The 22,817-nt window shown below is 40.4% G+C and overlaps 1 protein-coding gene across 2 annotated transcripts in view; it reads right to left on the bottom strand.

Moving 5' to 3' along the window:
* Nucleotides 1-2,331: 2,331 nt before the first annotated feature.
* Nucleotides 2,332-22,817, bottom strand: part of LOC135486099 (uncharacterized) — a 49,163-nt gene continuing 28,677 nt past the window's right edge. For both annotated transcript variants that reach the window (XM_064768618.1, XM_064768619.1), the window contains exons 4-6: nt 18,547-18,652; nt 17,004-17,121; nt 2,332-2,451 (exon numbers count right to left, since the gene is read on the bottom strand). In XM_064768618.1, the coding sequence (XP_064624688.1) occupies nt 2,442-2,451; nt 17,004-17,121; nt 18,547-18,652 (234 nt within the window). In that variant the 3' untranslated portion in view covers nt 2,332-2,441. The remainder of the gene's footprint in view (nt 2,452-17,003; nt 17,122-18,546; nt 18,653-22,817) is intronic.

Genomic DNA, 22,817 nt, shown 5'->3' on the forward strand with positions numbered 1-22,817 from the left:
CTTTCTGTTCGTTATAATTGTGCCGCGGGATAAGCGGAGTCCATTTCATGTATTCAGCTGTAAGAAGATAACAACAACACGAACTCACAAGTTAATCTTTGCGCTCCCGAAAGTGTAGAATGCACACAACCTTGTCCCACTGGAAATTTATTGCCGAGCCATCCTCAAAACGAAGATCAAGTTCAATTTCATTAAAGAAATGACCTGCCAATGGCAAATAATGGATGCGCTCAAAAGTTTTGGAGACGTATATTTGTTTCGATCATCCTGGCTGACTGCTATAGTCCGGAGAAGAGGGTAAAAATTATCACCACAAAATATTGGCCTGACTAAATTATTGTACAAAAAGATATTCGAACGATTATAGTTGAGGTTTGCAAATTTTTCTGCTCGTATCATATATTTTCTGACTATAGGGGTCTCTTCTTCTGTACTAGTTGTTGGCGGCAATGAAGGTCTAGTAGGCCCAGTTTCCACTATTCTTTTACCACTGGTGTTAACAGCATGAGTTGCAGATGTTGAGTGCCTATTTGGCAGTGTGGCCTTCTCCCCACCATTTTTTGCGTTTCCCGCTGCAATCATGCGCTCTTCTTCACCCGCATCAACGTCTGTTCCTTCTCTTGTTGACTGCTGGTCAGCCACTGCTCGATGAAGATGGGCTAATAGACTTTACAGAGATGTTGATCACTGACGGCGGCACCGGATTCTTAGTGGCCGCCGCTGCTAATGATGATGGAGCATTGAACACTGATTCTTCAGCAGCACTGCTGCTGCGGTCTTCCGGTAACACTTGCCCTCGGTCGGCAGACCTAGCCGTTCGTCTCTTTTTTCGACGACGTCGTTTCTTAATTTTTTTCTTGCGCTTGTGGTTTGCCGCCATTCGCTGTAATTCCTTCCGATTATCATCGTCAACTCCTTCGTCCCCAGATTCATTACGTTCTGAGCTGGCGCCACTCTACCGTTTCAGCACAACTCCTTCTGAGAAAAAATACACCATCTTCTCAAAACCTAGAGCTTCGGCTAAATCTTTGTTTAGTTCTATGGCATCGCTTTCGCACAGGATGATTTGTGCGCGTTTTTTAAATTCTGAATTCGCCTTTCCATTCCTTCACCCAATAACCCGCTTGTGTCCTTGTCGCTTCTAACTTATCTTTTGGGTATTCTTTCATTCAAACCGTTCATCAAGCTTTCAACGTGTGGATAGTTTTTTACTGGCACATCATTGGGCAGGCAAGCTTTCTCTGCCCGGGCATCGATGGCACATTCGATGGCAAAACCATGTAGCCAATGTCGATAATGTCCAGGCTATCGGCAGTCATTTCAACTCAATCGCTTGTTACTTAAACTGCAGTTCGTTATAAACGTATACGTTGATTCAGGGCACGACAAAACAACAACTGTGTACTTCGAACACGTATATACTACACCCCCGCGTATATCCATCCAGAACACATCTAACCACCACCCTACCGCTTTATTTATTTCACAATATCTTTTAACTCTTTTAACGCAGTATATTGTTGTTATTGTTGATTCGCTATAAACATTTTGGAAGAAACTTCGAACTTTAGTTTTTCGGACTCTTTGGTGATTAAAACCAACGTAATCTTGCAGGGCGGGTCCAGATTTTGAGGTGGGTGTATGGGAAGGTGTGTAGGCCTAAACAATCATTGGAATGGCTGTGGGCCGGTTTTTGATCAGGAAGGGCGTAATTATACGCCTTTTAAGTTCTGTGGACATGTTTTAGGGTGTGTCCTTCCGTCTTCAAGCCTGTAGCTTGGGTTTGGTTAGCTTCGTACTGGTGGCAGCACCGTACGGTAGGTTTTACAGCAAGGACAGTTTTAGGATGTGACATTGTCTCTTGGACATATTGATGTTAATTTGATGTTGATGAAGACAGCTTCTCCAGGTTATATGCTTAGACATTGTTGTAAATGTATCGTTTCAGTTTACATGATGATTCGGATGATTCAATAAAGAAACCAGAAACAGAGTCATTATACTTTTGGTGGTCGTTCCTTAGCTGCAGCTCTAAAATTGTGGAACCAGCTGCCGTCAAGGCTTCGAAACACTGATTCCCTCGAAAATTTCGATTCCCTCCTTACTGCCTACCTTTTCGCAGCTGCCTTCGGGAAAGAAAGCGCTCTAGAATACCCACCTGCTGAGTAATTAGAGCACTTTAGAAATGCCAATATTAATTTATTGATTGATTGACCCTGACGACGCTTTGAGCAAGGAACAATATGGGAAACATCAAACCACTGCCGAGTAAGCTTTATGGAAATGTTTTAACTACGTAAACACGAACCCCAGATTACATACATCGCCAGGTTATAATCTCGAAGAAATATTTATTTTTTTCCTGATAAAAAGTTACATATTTGTCGGATATTCTTGTTACAGCAGGGCATCTCAATCTGGCTAGCGCACTGGCTATCACATTAGCAGCCCCTGAAAAGAATGAAGGTATATATACTAAAGTGCTTCCCTCTAAACATGAATATGTAAACTGTATAGAATACATGTATACGTGCGCCAACAAAATTATAGCTAGCATAGCAAAGCACTATCTCGTGTGGACAAAAACGCATCGACACTTCAAGATTAATAACTACCAATACATTTGCAGTGTGGGGATTCGGACAGTGTCAACAAGGCACTGTCCATTATGTTTACCAAAGCGCTGGAAGACGACAGCAAAAAAAGAAAGCACAGGCAGATTCAACAGCGAATATTTGCTTGTCAATAGGTCTATATCGATGTAGTGTTTCATAAAGTGACTTGAAATGCAAACTGTCCACTATGGTTACCTGTGGGCATTATCAAGACTGTCCGCTAAGATTGAGGTGATTATTGCAAGAGTCAGTCCCAGTTTTCAGTTAAACAACTGATTTGCATAACAATAAGCTCCATTGGAACTCTTGGCATTGGGGCCTCCGTCAAAAATGGAGACAAGACCACATAGAATTTACACCCCCCCCCCCCACCCTATTACCAAATTAGCAAAATTCAGAGTCAAATTTTTCATTAAATAATTTATTTTTATCTGTAGACTTGTCACAGCAAATATATATTCAATACCTCTCTAAATATGCACTTGACAGTTAAAAACAAACTCGCGTCTAATTGATAGGTCTAAACCTATGAATATTCAATGGTGCTCTTGTCTCAATGAAGGTAGACATCAGGGGGTTATATTTTGAGAATTTGCTCAGACTTGACGTTCCTAATGTACATGACATCCCATAACTCTCCAACAAAGGAAAGTGATATCTGGACATTTTGGAAGAAATGAGAAACATTTCCAAGAGTGGTACATGGTACTGTTGTAGAGTCGTCAATTTCAAATCACTTATTTCAAATTGAGATAGTGCTTTGATTTCGATGACTCTTGAGATCACCCTCCTTAAAATATATTAATGTTTATATTACTATCAGGTCTGAGGGGCCAAGAAGTGGGTCTCTCATGTTGCATAATGTACAACAAATAACATGAACCTTAGATTGATCGAAGGTGGGGGATTAACCTTTCCTCCTTATGAAACAACGTTGCATGGTTTTGTAAGTGTCACCGAACTGCACGTGGAGGTGACGGGTCCAAGGACGGTTCGTTGTGCCGGTCACGTTGTCATTGTAGAAATACAATGCTTTTGAGCAGCGTTGCATAAAAGGTTATGCAAGGCTGTTCAAGGTTGTCCAAAGGGGAGCCTGGCACACGACGTCTCGCCTCTTTATTTAGAAACAAAATCATGTAATGTTGTCACTTTGATCACTCTGGTTCGTAACTTTTATAATTTCTTTTATAACTAACCAGACTAAAGTCCATCAAAATTTACTTTAAAAAGAGAGACTTTCTTCTTTGCTATCAGACCTGGCAATTATCTTAAAAGGTAGGAATAAATCTGATTCACGGCATTTTCTATTTTTCGGTTGTATGTTCACAAGTGATGCTGGTAACCTTTCTTAAGGTCCAGACATCAAGGTTTACCCTCTGGCGAGGCTACGTCGGATTACTGTAGCAGTACATTGGTGTAAAACACGACAACAATTATGATTTCTCCAGCCAACAGCACAAAGTTCAAGGACCAGCCCTGGCCATAATGAGCAAGCTATGAAGCTGTAAATTTAGGATGTGATTTAGGAATATCTTTTCTGCTTAGGAAACAACTTTTAAAATGACGGCCTATGTACAGGGTGTCCATAAAAAAGGTATACCCAACACTAAATACAGATAACTAGAATCATGAGCAATTTATTCCTGAAATACAAAGGTAGCAGTAGAAAGCCTGGTCTGTTTTCTATCCAATGGTATATGGATCAATATGTAACTGCTATAGATGACTGAGCAATCATCACCATTATGAAAAAGGTTGTAAAATCATCACCGTGCTAAGTTATTTTCTTGTGTGGCAATGGATGTATAAATGGCTTTTAGTTTTCTTTTGCTGTTACATAATGTTAGGAGACAGGCCTTTCATAATGGACTTGACTAAAGGAAATGTAACCCCCCTTATGTAAGAATTTTTGATCAAAAGCATAACGGGTGTGGTGGGCTCAGGATGGAGCCTCTCCTCACCGACACATTGCGCTTAGGGATCGTTTGAGAGAGCTTCTTTGGCAACAGAGTACTTGCACTGTTCCATGATGTTAAATGGCCGTCAAGATCGCCTGGTCATACACCCTGTGTCTCCGCCACTCCCCCAGCTAAAATCCAGGAGTTGAGAAATCGAATTATGGATGAAGTGGATCTCCTCCGCCAAGACCATGAGGTGATGTGACGAGCAGTAAGAGACATGAGGCGACGACGTGAGCTGTGCATTGAGAGAAATGGTGGACAAGTTGAATTTACCTGTAAGGTAACACTGATTAAAATTAATCAAATTTTGAACAGAAAAAAATGAGTAATTTCATCATTCATTGTGTCAATCCCTAAATTGAGTTGAATGCTAACTTGGCAGGGTGTGTATAAAACTAAGACCTAAGACCTAAGTCCCATTTTCTTTCTCAACTTTTGGGTTACCAGGATATTTGGGGAAGAGCGTAGTTACAAAACATAGCTAAATACATGTAGGTCGTCTCAGACAAGAACATATCAGGCTGTCATGTGTGGCCGAGTAGAGTAGCGTAGTTTCAAAAGGTTGGCACCAATTAGTTTGGTGGTTTGCATCAGGAAAAAAACAGCCCCTATATGCATAGCTCAGTTCCTCATATACATTCTTTCAAGGCAACATTATCCATGCCACTGAACTTGAGGAAAAAATTATGTTTTTTTAGTAAAAAACTAAGATCCCCGAAGTAAAAAACTAAGACCCATAATTTTTTTCTTCAAGTTTTGGGTTAATAGGATTTGGTGGTTTGCATCAGCAATACAACAGCTCCTATATGCATAGATCAGTTCTTCATATACATTGTACTTTAAAGGCCACATGGTCCATGCCGCTACACTTAAGGAAAAAAATTATTATTTTTTAGTAAAAAACTAAGATACCGAAGCAAAAAACTAAGACCCATAATGTTTTTCTTCAAGTTTTTGGTTACCATGATTTAGTGGTTTGCATCAGCAATAAAACAGCTCCTATAGGCATAGATAAGTTACTTTAAGGCAACATTATCCATGGCACAAAACTTGAAGAAAAAAAGTGTGGGTCTTAGTAAAAAACTAAGACCCATAATCTTTTTTTCAAGTTTTGTGGCATGGATGTTGCAAGTATTCAGGATGACCCAAATGTTTGGAAACAAACAAAAACGCTTATATTTCATATTCTGTATTTTGTTTGGACCAATCAATGACAATGATACAATCATTGGAGCTTCAGTTCTACACAACATATTCACTTTTCAAAATTGTCCCCTTTGTGTTTGATGCAGCGGCGCATACGTGACCTCCACTTCCATAATAATTTTCTTCAAGTTTTGTGGCATGGATATTTTGTCTTTAAAGTATAATGGAAGAACTGATCTATGCATATAGGTGATGTCTCATTGCTGATGCAAACCACCAAATCCTGGTAACCAAAACTTGAAGAAAAAATTCATGTGTCTTAGTTTTTTACTTTAGGGGATCTTAGTAAATTTAGTAAAAAACTAAGATCTCCGAAGTAAAAAATTAAGACCCATAATTTTTTTCCTCAAGTTTAGTGGCATGGATAATGTTGCCTTTAAAGTACAATGTATATGAAGAACTGAGCTATGCATATAGGGGCTGTTTTATTGCTGATGCAAACCACCAAACCAATTGGTGCTAACCTTTAGAAACTACGCTACTCTACTCGGTCACACATGACAGCTTGATATGTTCTTGTCTGAGACGACCTACATGCAAAATGTATTTTCTGGCAAAACCACTTCTTCCAGGACAGTTGGTAATGTACCAACTTCTGCCTCATTCACACCACCTCCTTCATGTGCTTCTCCAACTTGAACACTTGTTTCTTCCTCCTAACCTCCAGTCCATTCCTTTATATCCACAACTACAGTGGATATAAAGTTCTAAAAAGTTCAAACTAGTCCTCAGTCAATTTCAGTGTATAAAGCTTTGCCTCCATGTTTGAAATCTTCTACTCACAGTTCAAATGCAGAGCCAAAATGCTTAGAAAGATGTAACATAACACTTTTGGGTTGGTCTTTCGTCCAGCAGGGGTAGGACAAATCAGCAAGAGAAGAATGATGAGCAGTACACCATCACCCTTACTTTCCACCTCTACTGCTAAGGATATTACTCTTAGGGCGAGGGATCAGACATTGATCCACCAAAGATCAGACATTGATCCACCAAAGAAAAAATTATAAGAAAAATGGCCCAGAGACTGTGAAACGATATAATGAATCAAGGAAAGACAAGCCGAAGCTCCCAACTGGGAATGTGAGTTTTCGTGCCAATGCCGATGAGGACAAAACGAATTTGACCAACCTGATGCAAAAGATTAAATGTTGTCTTGGTGTTGGAAACCCAAATAAAACAACAAACTATAAATACCTCCTGGAAGTTGGTAATTTTTACAAAACTCATAACATGACAAAGAACAGTGTTGATGCTGCTGATCATATAAAGGACTGGATGGAGGCCTCCTACAACAGGAAACATGCTGAAGACGTAGAGGAATCAAAGGAACCACTGTTTCTGACAAGCATTAATGCCATAAACGAACTATTTTCACTTCGGGAAAAACACCAGAGAAACTGTTCTAAAACTTGAATTTAGACCTACAGATGAGTGGACACATTGCATTGACAACATTGAAATGTTCTTCTCATTCATTCAATTGGATTACTACACCCTATCTATTGGATAAGGGGCTCGGAAATTACCAAATGGCACATGGTTATGTTGTATCTGGAATATATTGCCTATGCCTGGGAGCCAACACCCATAACGTTTTGATCGACGTCAATCTGACCAAAGAGGATAATCCTTGCCCAATCCTTGTCCTTGAAATGCTTGAAACCAAAAAGATATATGAATATTTCCAACAAAAGGGCGTGCTGTTAAGGAACACTGTCATGATGTGAACAAACCAATCAACAAATATATCAGGGAAAATCAGCCAGAAACAATTTCCAACAAACATACTTGGCTTGCTCAAAGGGTGTGTCTAAAGCAATGAAACAGTTAACAAAAGAAAAAAAGAAAACATATACAAATTATGGCATCCAGAATTTTCTGACAAGGCTGCCAGTTAGGCCACAAGTGTACTGTTCCATGAAAAATTTGGAACAAATACAGACAAGCTTCAAGCGTCAATTCTGAACATTGTGGAACATTACAAGAACATTCATGATAATTGTGACCCATCTTCACGATGCAGGACTGATTCCCACAATGTTCCTTCAAAGGAAATTCTCAAAAGCGATCAAGCCATCATTCTCCTCACACAGAAACTGAAATCACTGGAAGTATTAAAAAAATGCCAGGAACTTCATTATATTGCATGGATACATATCATATGGCAACTATACAACAGTAGAGCATTTCACTGTTGTCGATATCGCATTAAACAGTGAACATTCTACTGTGTGTTTGCTTTTGCGCACATTCTCTGCGCAACGAAGAACACCATTATTGAATATTATATAAATATTGCATGTCAAGCCATAGAATAGTCAAAATTATTTGTCAGGTAAAACGAGGCTTTGCAAGTGACCCAAACCACTGTCAAAGTGATTTTTAATCGGCGGATACGCAAATCATGTATGGAGCCAAGACGTGTACATTATGTACTGTAGACAGTGTGTGTTTTACATTAGCAGACGATGTTTGTTTGAAGCGAGTCCAGGCCCAACTTGAATGCCTTGTACTTTCTGTTCGTGGATGTAACAGTCCCACCCAATGCAACCTACCTACTTTGTGGGTGTAATTCAAGACCATGACAGTATCACTGTGCAACTTCCTGGCTTAAAACGCCGTAAATATGCTGTTTTTTATCGCCGATTTCGCCGAAATCTTAATGGCCGCCATTAGCAATATCGCGTCATCGATGACGTCAGCCGTGGAATAATGCCGTGGAATAGTCAAAATTATAGCATGGCACGTGGTCGTGAATGACGCGACGTGATTGGCTCACATACTAATGAGGTATGATAATCTGGAATATTGTTGAATGACCACGTGTTTTTAATTTGTTCTATATATAGTTTTTGACTGTAGCCGAATAGACAATTTGAACTTGAAATTTTGACTCTTTTATTTCATTTTAGCAGTGAGGATGGGCGGCTACAGGCGGTATCATTTCCAACAACATGTCACAATAAGAGACGTTTTTCCCCTATGTGCCAGGAGTATGAGGGGTTGGGGCGGTTAGGTCCTGTCATTCCCAGCCGCCAGTCACAATCTGGTAAATTTTTGTCTCAAGTATGAATTTTGGCAATGATTATGGGTCGGGGTCCTATCATTCCCAGCCGCGAGTCACAATCTGGTAACTTTCTGTCTCACGTATGAAATTTGGCAGTGATCATGGGTCGGGGTCCTATCATTCACAGCCACGAGTCACAATCTGGTAACTTTTTGTCTCACATATAAAGTTTGGCAGTGATCATGGGTCGGGGTCCTATCGTTCCCAGCCACGAGTCACAATCTGGTAACTTTTTGCCTCACGTATGAAGTTTGGCAGTGATCATGGGTCGGGGTCCTATCATTAACAGCCACGAGTCACAATCTGGTAACTTTTTGTCTCACGTATGAAGTTTGGCAGTGATAATGGGTCGGGGTCCTATCATTCACAGCCACGAGTCACAATCTGGTAACTTTTTGTCTCACATATGAAGTTTGGCAGTGATCATGGTTCGGGGTCCTATCATTAACAGCAACGAGTCACAATCTGGTAACTTTTTGTCTCACGTATGAAGTTTGGCAGTGATCATGGGTCGGGGTCCTATCATTCACAGCCACGAGTCACAATCTGGTAACTTTTTGTCTCACGTATGAAGTTTGGCAGTGATAATGGGTCGGGGTCCTATCATTCACAGCCACGAGTCACAATCTGGTAACTTTTTGTCTCACATATGAAGTTTGGCAGTGATCATGGTTCGGGGTCCTATCATTAACAGCAACGAGTCACAATCTGGTAACTTTTTGTCTCACGTATGAAGTTTGGCAGTGATCATGGGTCGGGGTCCTATCATTCACAGCCACGAGTCACAATCTGGTAACTTTTTGTCTCACATATGAAGTTTGGCAGTTATCATGGTTCAGGGTCCTATCATTCACAGCCACGAGTCACAATCTGGTAACTTTTTGTCTCACGTATGAAGTTTGGCAGTGATCATGGTTCGGGGTCCTATCATTAACAGCCACGAGTCACAATCTGGTAACTTTTTGTCTCACGTATGAAGTTTGGCAGTGATCATGGGTCGGGGTCCTATCATTCACAGCCACGAGTCACAATCTGGTAACTTTTTGTCTCACATATGAAGTTTGGCAGTGATCATGGTTCAGGGTCCCATCATTCCCAGCCGTAAGTCACAATCAGGTTACTTTTTGTCTCACATATAAAGTTTGGCAGTGATCAGGGGTCAGGGTCCTATCATTCACAGCCACGAGTCACAATCTGGTAACTTTTTGTCTCACGTATGGGCCCACTCATTGTTAGTTCAAGAAGCGGATAATAGACGGCGAAAGCATTTGGCCAACTGTGAACTGTCCACTGTGTAAGTGGAAAATGGAGACAGTGAAGAGTTCACTGTTTTGTGCGGAGCATGCTCTGCATATGGAAAGTTACAATAATGCAATGCTGCAGTACCATGACAAACGTGTGGTATTTTCGGAGAAAATAAATGAAATGCGGGCAAATCTAGCAACAATTTGTTGGAATGAACATATTGGTTGAGAGCACACGTCTTCAAGGACAGTCATAGATGTACGCAACCCTAGGAGACAATTTGAAATTCGCATAAAAAAAGGAGTCATACCAATTCTGGGATACTATATGGGAAAAAAATCCCTTTTAAACAGAATGTCCCCCCCCCATGGGTGTCATTGGACTGATCCAACATGTGAGTAGCACCTTTGCTATGGTTTTATTTAGTTGTTGCATCTATTTCGTGTCATACAATGAACGCCAGATGCAGACAAGGAATGGTTGGGTAAAGGAACAATTCAGCAAAATTCTTCCATCTTATTCTACATTGATGTATTACATTTTCATGTCAACGTTTGGTGATCTGTTTTATCATGTGAACTGATATTTGGTCCATAAAGACAATGCAACCTTATATATGTCAAACACTCAGCAACCAGGTAGCGTTATCCGTGGACAGGCCACTGCAAGTAGGTCAGCTATTCTAAAAGGCCTTAGTCACAGTATATCATTGTTTCTAATACAAAATACATTACGCCTCGTTTTGATCGGAGCGGTCTTGGTATCTTAACCAATGACCGCCTGGGTAGGTATAAAATTCTGAATTTTAGCAGACGAATTATTTTCACCAAGAAGCAACGACTCAACCCCACAAAACAATGTCAAGAACACGAGATTTTGAAGTATTCCCCGATATTGGGATTTGTGAAGTAGGGAGGATACCCGAGGACTCTTTCGAGGTCGTCAGTCAGGATTCAGAAGAGGTCAAAGACGAGGAAATGGTAGAAATCGAGCTAGCAGACTGGGAATTCCCTTGTTGCGTGACGTCATCTTCACAAGCAACAATATGGCGGAGTTCCGGACACCAGGCTGGATCATTCTTTGACGAAAACGGAACATATATACCTTTCAAATCGTATTTAATTTGTTTAATTTTGAAACCTTTTAGAATAGAAATTAATACCTCGCTGTCGGTCATTGGTTGTATAATCAAGACCGCTCGGGTAGACCTCAAATTACGTCCAAAACCCTCGGCGAAGAGCCTCGGGTTTTGGACTGCATTTTCGGTCTACCCGAGCGGTCTTGATTATACAACCAATGACCGCCAGCTCGGTATTAATTCCTTAAATACAGCTCATGAAAGACTAGGAGTTGTAAGAGTACCAAACCAAATCTCGTGTTTTTGACATTGTTTTGTGGGGCTGAGTCGTTGCTTCTTGGTGAAAATAATTCGTCTGCTAAAATTCAGAATTTTATACCTACCCAGGCGGTCATTGGTTACGATACCAAGACCGCTCCGATCAAAACGAGGCGTAATGTATTTTGTATTAGAAACAATGACATACTGTGACTAAGGCCTTTTAGAATTGGTTGTTCAGAAATTAGACCAACGCTTTAAAAATAGTACACAGCTAAGGTTCGCAAATAAATCATATATCTACTGTTTTGTCTAACGTCTTGTCTAAAACGGTGAAAAATAAATCTACGAAGACGTTTTACCATTCACACCATGATCTTGTTTGAGTTAATCATCGCCTGGGTGGGATCGGAAACCAGTCTGCCCTCGGATAAATTCTTTTGTAATTGCCAAGGTTATCCCGGTACGTCACATATTGTAAAAATTGCTCTGGAGAACTATCTTAAACAATCTTAAAAGTTTGCACATACTGGCCGCTTCCGCTAATGCCAAGGGGACATGCCGACTGAAAATGCATATAAAGTGACCGGGAACTGCGAACGCCCGACTTGTCGCAACGCTTCAGTGCCGCCATCAGTCTGTCACCAACCATCACTGCTGATATACTTGTACGCAAATATGTCGCTCACACACTAGTAGGGTTTTTTTTCGACTTACCAACGGTTTCTCTAACTTTTTCCTGATTTGTCCGACTTTTCTCCGACTTTGTCCAAAATATCGGATTTCCAGAAAACCTGTGAAAAATACTAGGGGTTCTCAAAATAGGTCATTAAAGATCAAAGGCCTTAGTTGAATGGGGTTGATGAAGTGTGATGCAAACACCCAGAGTGACCCTAGGTGTTAATACTAATTAGCTCATCTCCTTGAACCCTTAATAACATGTCATACATTGGTGCTTCCGGGTTGGCCCACTCCATAATTGTAAGAGGCGAAGAAAACACTGAGTTTTATGTAAATTCTATAAAAACAATTGGTCATATTGAATACTAATCTTGAATATTTATAAGTTATTTACACACAACTGATATCACTCTGGCACAAACACCTTTTTAAAATGTTCAACACTTTATTATTAGAAATAGTTTTTAGAAAACTGCATGACTGTAAACCATGAAAATCGCATTTTATCTGTAAACCATACATTTTTTGTGGGCACTTCAGTTTTCAGAGCCATGCATTGATAACCATTAAAATTGGCAGCCAATGCAATATGTGAGTCATCCTATAAACACCACGACTATTATACTTTCCGAATTGCAATGTAAGGATCTGCTAAATAAACTTTTTCTGCTGCACTTGGTCATGGCTTATTATAAACCGCGAGATTCGGAAAGCGAAATCGCGAGATGCCAACCTCGATGAGAGTACCATGCGCCACAGGATGTATTGCAAATATGGAACCTGAAAAGGCGACCATTCATGAGACCGAGGCTGTATTAGGGAGCTATCCTTGTTTTGATTGGCCCATTGAAATAGACTCCGCTGTGCGATCTGTGGAATTTAACCTAATTTATAGCCTGGTTTCGATGGTCAGACTATCCCGCGCTATTTTTAGGGATGACCAGACGTTCACCAAGTGCATGCTCTGTGTTAGCGGTCAATCATGTGTATGGGAACTTGTGCCGCCAGGCGTGACGGGAAAATAATCTTGATACATGCAGCATCCTGAACCTCGTGGTATTACACTATACTCACAGTATATCTTGATAAATTGCAAAAACCTTTGTGGTCAAGATGAACATGCAGTTGCATGTAGCCTTTGTATTGTCTTCCGCCCTACTATCATTGAATGGAGAAGTGGATAGCAGAAATCTTGTGGCAGAAAATAATGATAACTCATCACGCGATTTCGCCATTTCTCATCTCGCGGTTTATAATAAGCCTATTAAAACAACTGTTTTACCAATTGTATTCAACATACGGTAGTTTATCGCGTAGCTCGCCGTCTGACACAGGCCTAATTTGAAAATTTTTCGAAGTCCAGTGAAGTTGTCAATTTTTAATCTAGCAATAGTGGTGGTGTCCATTTTACTCCAACAATAGACTATTAAGCGACCTGCACGTTAAGGGATACTCAGTTATGTCAGTCCTGGAGGTTACCTGGCGTTTGTGAACAATGTTGAAACCTGTTACATTGTACATGTGTTATCAAAGCTTCAGAACATTGGGCTTGTGGACTATCCATGTTCGCCTAAAATTCTGCAGCACTCAAAACGCAAAATCAAATCTTCCCTTAGAAATGGGAGGTGATAAAGCTTGGAAACAGTGAAATCTTGGAACCAGGGATAAACCTTGGAATAGTCAGTACTAAATCAGTCCTAAAAATGCATAAAAACATGAAATAATGCCATTGGAACCTAAGGTGGTTACGAATCAATATTTGGAGCTTATTTTTACATGATCAGATCGGAACTTGACGGTAGTTTAGAAATCAGTCGCATATCCGATTCAACAATCTATATTTTAGAACAAACGAGTCGTACTTTGCCTCCACGATTGTTTAAGATAGGTACACGATTGTTTAAGATAGGTACACGCCCACCACACCCCCATAATATGGACCAATCTACGCCACCACACGGGGCCTATTGAACTACGGAACGGTGTGATCATACAGGGTGATACAGAGAAGATTGACTACATCATGCAGTACCGGCGGGCACTTATCCGTACATCATCTTAAACATGAGAAGAAACGTAGAAGAAGGTTTATTACCTAAGGTTTTAGCCGGGTTTGGAGATGAAAAATATGAACAAATTCCTTCGCCGTGAGCGATTTCGTACATCTTCATGTACACATCGAGGGATGTAGAGATCTTTTCGTAATGTCACCAGTTCTAAGCGGACACATTTTTTAATGATTCCCGTGTCCTATCTACCGAGCGTTATCAGAGCATTATATATACAAAATGATTCTTCCAATAAAAACGTTTTATTTTAGTATATCGAATACAAAACAATCACAAAAACTTACTTTTGTTTTCATTGAAAAGAAATCATTAGATATTTGCAATTGCGGCCCGTCATGAATATCCGTCTTTTTAACGACAACAACACATTTCCAATGCATTCCATGATGACGTCATCATCCACAAAATGGTGGATTCTGGAACTACTGGCAAATTGCTATGAATAAAGTTAGACAAGATTGGCAGTTGGGAGAGTACAAATCGTGGAAAGAACGCACCTGATTTCACGCGGTACTTGCACAGTGATTCCACGGTTTAGTACTGACTATTCCAAGGTTTATCACTGGTTCCAAGGTTTCACTGTTTCCAAGCTTTATCACCTGCCCTTAGAAATGGGTAGTGCGTTGCAACCGTTGAATGCTTAATACGACAGATGAAATGTTGCTGCGTAAATAAAGGAAAGGTAGATGCATTATTTCAAAGGCCATGAACTTGCCATTCCTTTCACCAGGATATGGATACATTTTATCTGATGAAGCAAAGAACAATTTAGTTTATTCTTGATAATCTGGCTCTTCATCTAAAAGCTGTAAATCGTCTTCCTTGTCACTCTGTTCAATTTCAGCTAATTGTCCAAGTTTTATTTGTTGACCTTCATTGTCGTCAATAATTGAGCAGCCGGCTATCTCCAGCTCCAAAAGTGCGCACAGCATCAGCACTGATCCTCTCCCAAGACCAGCTGATCATTTCACGCCCTCTCAATGTTCGATTTTGGGACTTTCCCAATCATCCTCGGTGTGACCGATTTTCTATGCTTTCCCGATGGCACGTAGTTGGAATTTAAAAGCTTTCATGATGCTAATATTCATTTCATCCCCCCAGGTCAATTGCCGCCCGAAAATTGCCCCCCAGAAAATTGCCGCCCCCAGTAAAATACCCCCCCCGCACAATTGCCCCCCCCCGTCAAGTAAAAATGCCCCTTTGGAGCTGAACTCTTTCGTTACAAAGGTGTTTTCTCCTCCGTTTGCAATCCCAATACTCCCTCCCTCCAGCCAAGTCCTATGCAAACCAAGCTAAAGAGAAGCTTTCGACGCGTCGTAGTGAACCCCATTTTTCAAAATTGTCTATGGCTATGACTACAAGGGATCTTGAAACAAGATGACATTTGGTTGAAGATCATCAGGCTAGTGACGATGAAAATTTGCATTTTTTTGACGAAGAGCCATAATCATAAAACCCTTAACCAAGTACATGTCTTTCTGGTTTCTTTAAAAGTTGGTGTGTATTTTGGGTGACATAATAGACAAGGGCATGCATGAAGCGAATGGGGGCGACTTCATATGGGGTTTTATGACATCAGCCCGTCGCCCATTCAAGGTTGGGAGCTCCTCATACGTATTTTTGAGATCATCTTCATTTGCTAACCAATAGCAAAATGTCCGCGGATGGATTCCATATCGGCGCGCGTTTTGTGACGGTGTCCTTGCATACGCATGGCTTAAAAGATGGGCCTCAATGTAGGCCTAATCATCTAACTATAGAACCGTTTGAGCTGATGAATAAGCATGGAGATGTCACATAGGGCTTGGGATACAAATCGATGTCAGCATTACCAACTTCACCATCTTCATCATCTGTCATCGTGGCCAAACATGTACATGTACAACGACTCAGGTACACCAAATATTGAGCACAAGAGCGATAATTTCATATCCACCAATACTTCACATGAAACAAGTTATAAAATTCTGATCGGACAAACGCTTCACACAAGTCTCAGTCAATTATTGGTGCTATTGAGTCGTCATTATCCTGCTACTATAATGCGGGAATAGTTAGACCAATTATGATCAAATTATGTATATAATCCCAGTCGAAGGGTGATTGATGTCCCGTCTCGAACTCGCTATTTTTAAGGTAAAAATTGACAACTTCACCGGACTTGGAAAATTTCGGAATCGCGTTGGCTTTGACGGCGGGGTATACGCGAGTCGACTGTTTATGCACGTAGGTCTGTATTATGCGTAAATACTGTAAATTATACAGTTCAGTACATCAAATATTTCTTGAATTCATAAGGCTTAATTGTTACTTACGCTTTATCTAGTTTGGCCCACTTTTGTAAAAGTCTCCCTTGCTTGAACATAGAGTGGGCCAACGTAGATGCACCCATGTTTGAGATGCAAAGGGGTCCAAGGAGAGGAGATAAATTTAAAATATTCACACCTAGGGTCATTCTGGGTGTTAGCATCACATCTCATTAACCACATTCAACTAAGGCATTTGATCTTTAATGACCTATTTTGGGAAGCCCTATTATTTTTTCACAGGTTTTTCTGGAAATCCTACATTTTGGACATAATTGGAGAAAAGTCGGATAATGGCGGAAAAATGTCGGATAAATCCTTAAATAGTTAGCGAAACCGTTAATAAGTCGGAAAAAGCCTCCTTGTTAGTGACACCTAGTCTGTCAGAATACCTTGAAATGAGTGGATTACGATCGACAGTGACAAGCGTGCTCTTGTACTACGCTGTAGACACGTTCTAATCTGTCGCCGCCATTAAGCGGGTCTGGGTCAAAATGACCACGATGAAATGACTTACCCGCATGTTTTGAAGCAGTAAGTTTTCATGAAAGTTGCCATTTGGTGACCAGGAGAACATAAGCCGTTTCCTTCCATTTCTTCGCAGTAGGATTTCGGGTGTTTGTCATAGCATGGTTCTGAAAAAATCGGAATGACAAAGTTTGTCTAGTTCAGGTTCAAAACTACGTGGTGTATGTAAATCATGTCTGAAGCACATGCCCGACGAGACATCGTAAGAGGACAGGGGGATCAGCATGACTAAGAGCATACGATGTTCCGTATCGAACGTATAATCATAGTCTTAATCATTTTTCAAAACGTACCTGCCAAACAAACTTCGTAGATAACAATATCAAATTTAAAACACCGCGATGATTCAAAATACTGCGCGCAGTGCACAAATAAAAAATCGTCAGTTATCGAGGCGCAATGGTCATTTGAGAGTCCCCCGGATAAGCCATATTTTGATCCTTCCTGGATATTTCTCATTGAAATTTGGCACCATTATGAATTGGCACAAATAATAATACAGCATTTATTCCAGATTGGTCATTAAAATGGACAATAGTACCAAACAATTTTGACAACATTATTCGCCAACACAGTCCGCCGATGGGAAAATGAGGGGTTGTGTCGCTAGTCATCATGCATGTAACGGATCAAGCTTCGATGTAATGGATAATGATCCAAAAGAAATGATTGCAGTTAGAGGGTAGTTAGTCATACTAGCTTGATCCTGTCTCAATAAATGTATCAATTGCTTTTATAAAAACTTTGTTTTTGTTGAAATGTCCGTCTAGGTGATACGTATTTTAGGAAATATCAAAATATTAAAATCTAAGTCTTTCTCTGTACTTCCAAACCAAAACCATTGGTAATGGTAATGGTATTACAATTATTTTTATCATTGAAATTGATTAGCCCATGTAGAATAGAGTGGAAACCTATTCCCGGATGATGGTTACGAAAAGAAATTTTACTCACAAATGGTGCCCGACTACAAACTATACACCTTTCCAGAAATGGGGCGCTGAGTGTCCGAAATAGTGATGTCATAAGGGGAAATTAGGCCTTATGGTGGAGGGACAAAGGAGATAGTCATGGTTGACCAACACACTTGAATGCCTTTAATGACGGACAAGGGGAAAAAAAGTTAGTTCTAATGCAAGCCACCAATTTCGGGAAGCATGTATAGGGCAGTAAAGAATGCGTTTTTCACATTTTTATCTCATTAAGTTTTAATTGGCGAATAAGTGCATCTTTTTAGGGATTTTTTTCCCGATTAATTGCAGAAATTCATTCCTTTTTAAAAAAGTACATGTTAGAAAACTGAATCAGTTTAATATATGGTGTTTCAAGGCGTTATCTAACAGCTAACAATATTACATTATTTACTGTGTCGTCCTGTCTCAATAGACTTTTTCAAATAGATTTATTCAAATAAAAGCCGAGCAACTGCCGATCCTTTCATCATTGGACATCCTCCAGAAGTCTCATGTATGTCCAATTGACCTTATGGCCGCGGTACTCAGTTGCAAAACAAATGATCACAAACCGCTTACGCTCAGTTGTCACAACTGCAGGCTGAATTCCTAAGTCCAACAGACTCATCTTCCCAGTCAACAGTAATGTCTCAAGAAGTGCTTTGGTTCCATTCTCGATAGCTTCCTGAAATGCAGTATTGAAGTGTTACATGTTGTCAATACAAAAATTCGGTTTTTTAAAGTGAAGTATCACAAAGACACTGCGAGGAGGGGGAGGGGGGGGGGGTGGTGGAGAGAGGGAGGCTATTGGATCAAACATTCCGCGGAGGTCTTCTCATCCAAAGGGAGTGATCTTCTGTCGTCTACCCCTGGAAACAATAGAAATGGAGCAGTTCTCACCTTCGAGCTACAGGAATAAGACGAGGTATCCTTGGAAATTCTGAGCAAAACTGGCTCCGTCAAGCAAAACACTGCTTGATAAGCTTGACCCCCTTTTGGAGAAATCACCAGTTTTTACAAACATCAGAGTGGAGAGTGGAGAATCGATTCTGACAGGCCTTCCAACTTGTTGCGCTAGCTTGTCCTGGGAAAGGAGAAAGTTTTTCAATAATGTTGGAAAATTGACAATGTGTTGTTTGAGTCTTCCAACGAAATACACACAAATGGAGCAAAATGCACTGCATGTTTGTTTTGTGGATATCAAACAATTTGCGAATAATGCTTCAACTGTTTTGTGCGTTTCGCTACAAAAAAAACCTCGTTGGTTAATTTACCGCAAAATTGACTGCGGATGGAATCGTCCAGACACCACTGCCTGGTAAGTCGGAGGGCCCGCCTCAAATGCACACGATTTAGAAGGTTCTCGGCAAGCTTGGGAATAGATTAACCAGGGTGAGCATATTTTTTAGACCTGAAAAGTAAGCATGCTTTTCAGACCTGATGGCGATAGGCGATATGAAGGGATAGTTTTTTCAAACAAAAAAAGATACGTCTTTTTGCTAGAATATAAATTATAGGGCATAGCTTAAGAAACACATGGTGAAAACCGCATAGCAATCGAATTTTCCATCTTAAAGTTATAGCAGAATGTAATTCAAATATTTCAGGTGGTGCAAAAACAAATTGACGATGTACATTGTACTGTACTGAAATAAGGTTTTTGATAGTTTTATTCTTATATTCCAAATACCTTCTCACAGGTTTGATATTTTCGTGAACATGTTAATTTACAATTTTGTAATATAATCATGAAACAATCAGAATCTTTATTTTTAGTACAGCACAATGTACATCACCAGTTTGTTCTTCCTTCACCACCTTACATGTTTGAATTTTATTCCTGCGATAACTACAAGATTGGTATTTATACGGTTTTCACCATAGTGTTTGTTATTTTATGCCCTATTATCAAGAATTAATAAAGACTTTATAAATTGATATTTATACGTAAAGCTAAAAAGTGTTTCAGGTAAACATTAGGGAAAAACTCATATCAGAGAGGTTTACGCCGTTTGTTGAAAATTTGAAATTTGTTAGGTTAATACGTACTAAAAGTAAATGTCAGCATTTCCGTGGTGTAGACAGATATACAAATATGACAAGCACCGAGTTTCAGCAAATTAGTATGCAGAAAAGCTGCACCACTGCATTTCAATTAGTCTTGACCACCAGTTATTACGCACGGCGTATCCCTTTAGGAACTCACAACGCTAACGACGATGACGTCATGTCGTTTATCGTAAAGAAATAACGCTATGTAGGAGAAGAAGAAATGTGGTAAATGCAAATTGTTTATTTTGCCTTGTATCGGTAGACAATTTTTAGAGGAGACAAGACCACTAATGAATATTCATAGGTTGGAGGCTCGAGGCCTATCAATTAGACGAGTGCATGTTTTTAACTCTAAAGTACATATTTGGAGAGGTATTGAAAAAATATTTGTTGTGGCAAGTCTCTTTCGAATTTTGCAAATTTGGTAATAGGAGGCGTGTTTTGAGATTTTTCTGCCAGTTGGCTGAAAAGAATGGAAATATCAATGTCTGTCTAATTTGTCGATTATCAAAAAATATCCGTGGTCAACTACCAGTTTATTTTTCACCATTTACTTGCCCAACTGTCCGGAATATCATATCAAAATTTCAGATTCACAACCCCACGCAGTATTTGATGCGTCGCGGTCAAACATTGACAATTTAACTGCTAAAAGGCTTAAAAAATCAATGGTGGTCTTGTCTCAATGGTGGTCTTGTCTTATATCAGTGTCTTTCAAAACAGGAAGACTCTGCTTATATACGTATTTTAAGAGGACGCTTTGGACGATAGCGGTGCTTGCTCTGTTCATCTCAGACTTTTTTCTGATAATTCGGTGTTTTGGTCTCATTGGGGAGGTTTTTTTTATATTCATGCGCGGCCAAGCCCTAACCGTAGTTCCTAAAATCATTGATTTCTCGGTCCTCATAGTAGGTCAGTGTTGATTCAGCAGTTGTTTTGGCAACCAGACATGTTTTTTTGGAGTTTCTGAAACCTAGATCGCTACTCAATAGGCGGCTAACAAGATACTACGCATTTAGTGTTGTTGCCGACGTATGTGTACACTGAACTTGGGATATGCGTCGGCCCAGTGTTGAAATGCCGTCCAGTGCCAGTTGGTGCGTTTTTCGCTGATTTGTGCAATATTCAACATATCTCAAAAGTTCAATGGTTGACCCTCGATTTGTTTTTGATTTTTGTCTAGCGAAAGCAACTGTCCTTCAGAGGAGAATGGTCACTGTAAGAATTATTCAGGAAGAAATGTATAATATTTGAGGTTTTTCGTGATTGTCCGGCCCTATTGGCAATATTGCCATTTGGGATGGTGAACAGAGCTAGGAGCAAATGCGACGCTTATGATTTATTTAAAGAAATAAAATGCCCGATTTAACATCCTGCAGAATCAGGGGAATTGGGCGTTTCCAGTGATATACGACACAAATGGGTTGTCCTCATGCATTCACTTTGGAAACGCATTTTAGAATAGATGTTACGTCCTGTTAATGAGGCACGTCATCATCGCGTACATTTGGGAAAAACTCCCTAACGAGACCTTTGATAGAGGAGTGCTGCAAAGTAAAGGACCCTACAAGTTGTGTTCGTACTGTCAAGTGATTTTAGCAGAAACCTTCATTATTTGTCACTACGCTCGTGAGAGATTTTGAAGTTTGACTGCCCCTGTCTGAATAAGTGAATGACGAAACGGTCGAACTGTCACTGGGCGACCTTATGTTCAAGGTCTGTCATAAGGCTAATTCGGCAGCGACAGTACGGAAGATACTAAAGAACCAGAACCAGGTCCAGGCCATGTTAGTGTGGACTTGTAATTTCTACAAAGTAGGGAAAATAGCTTGAAAAAGGCGACGCCTAGAGTGGGATTCGATCCAGCGACCTGAGTAGGCAACCGCTATACCCATGCAACCACCGTCGATATATCCGCTGAAAACTGACTGTATTGCAAAATAAAAAGCTCAAACGGAAAGAACGGAAGCGTCGAGCGAAGGATTTGTCGAAAGGAACGAAAAACGAAAGTAAAACGATTGAGCCAGAAGTCGAAGGAACGAAAAACGAAAGCAAACCGCCTCGGTTAGCCAAAGGGATTGCAGGCGAATGCATCGGAGCCGAGCCCTTGGATGCTATCTCTGTTCTATACGTTGGTAAGGTGGGTCTGAAGCATTTGGCTGATGATATTCGTGATCACGTTAATTCTCTTGGAATAAACTGAAACGTGCGCGTGTCAATTTTGGTGGATAAACGCTCGTATAAGTAATTTAAAATCGGTGTTCTAGTTCCCTTGTGAAACATGCGCTAAACAAAGACCTGTGGCCGAGGGGTATAGTGTTACCTCCCTTTCGTGCCAGTGAGCAAACACAGCGGGCTGCCCCGCCCCAACGAACCAGCGATGGTCTTACAATGGCAAAAGGAAAGCGACCAGTCAAGGAAACTGGTAATCCAGTTGGTGGGGCCGTGAGAAGGATTACCATTCGCGGCACCAACAACCCCGAAGTCAATCCCTCAGGGACAGCTTGGAGACTAGAGACTATTTGAACTCGCGATACAACTATCGCCAAATAGCAGTGGTAGTTGTCAGGCTGACAATGTTGGCAAGGCGAGGCTTTCTTTCGGCTCTTATAACTTATAACTCTTTTAACCCATATGGGTTTTAAGTCAAACGTCCGCTACGTCTTTGATAGACTCTCAAAACGTGATGTACTTTGTCTGCAGGAGACGTGGTTGCGTCCCTCTGAACGTGATCTGGTTTCTACTAAGTTTCTACTAGGTGATCTGGTTTCTACTGGTTGGGGCAGAAGCAAAAAATG

The sequence above is a fragment of the Lineus longissimus genome, chromosome 4, assembly GCF_910592395.1.
Source record: "Lineus longissimus chromosome 4, tnLinLong1.2, whole genome shotgun sequence".
NCBI classification, from domain to species: Eukaryota; Metazoa; Nemertea; class Pilidiophora; order Heteronemertea; family Lineidae; genus Lineus; species Lineus longissimus.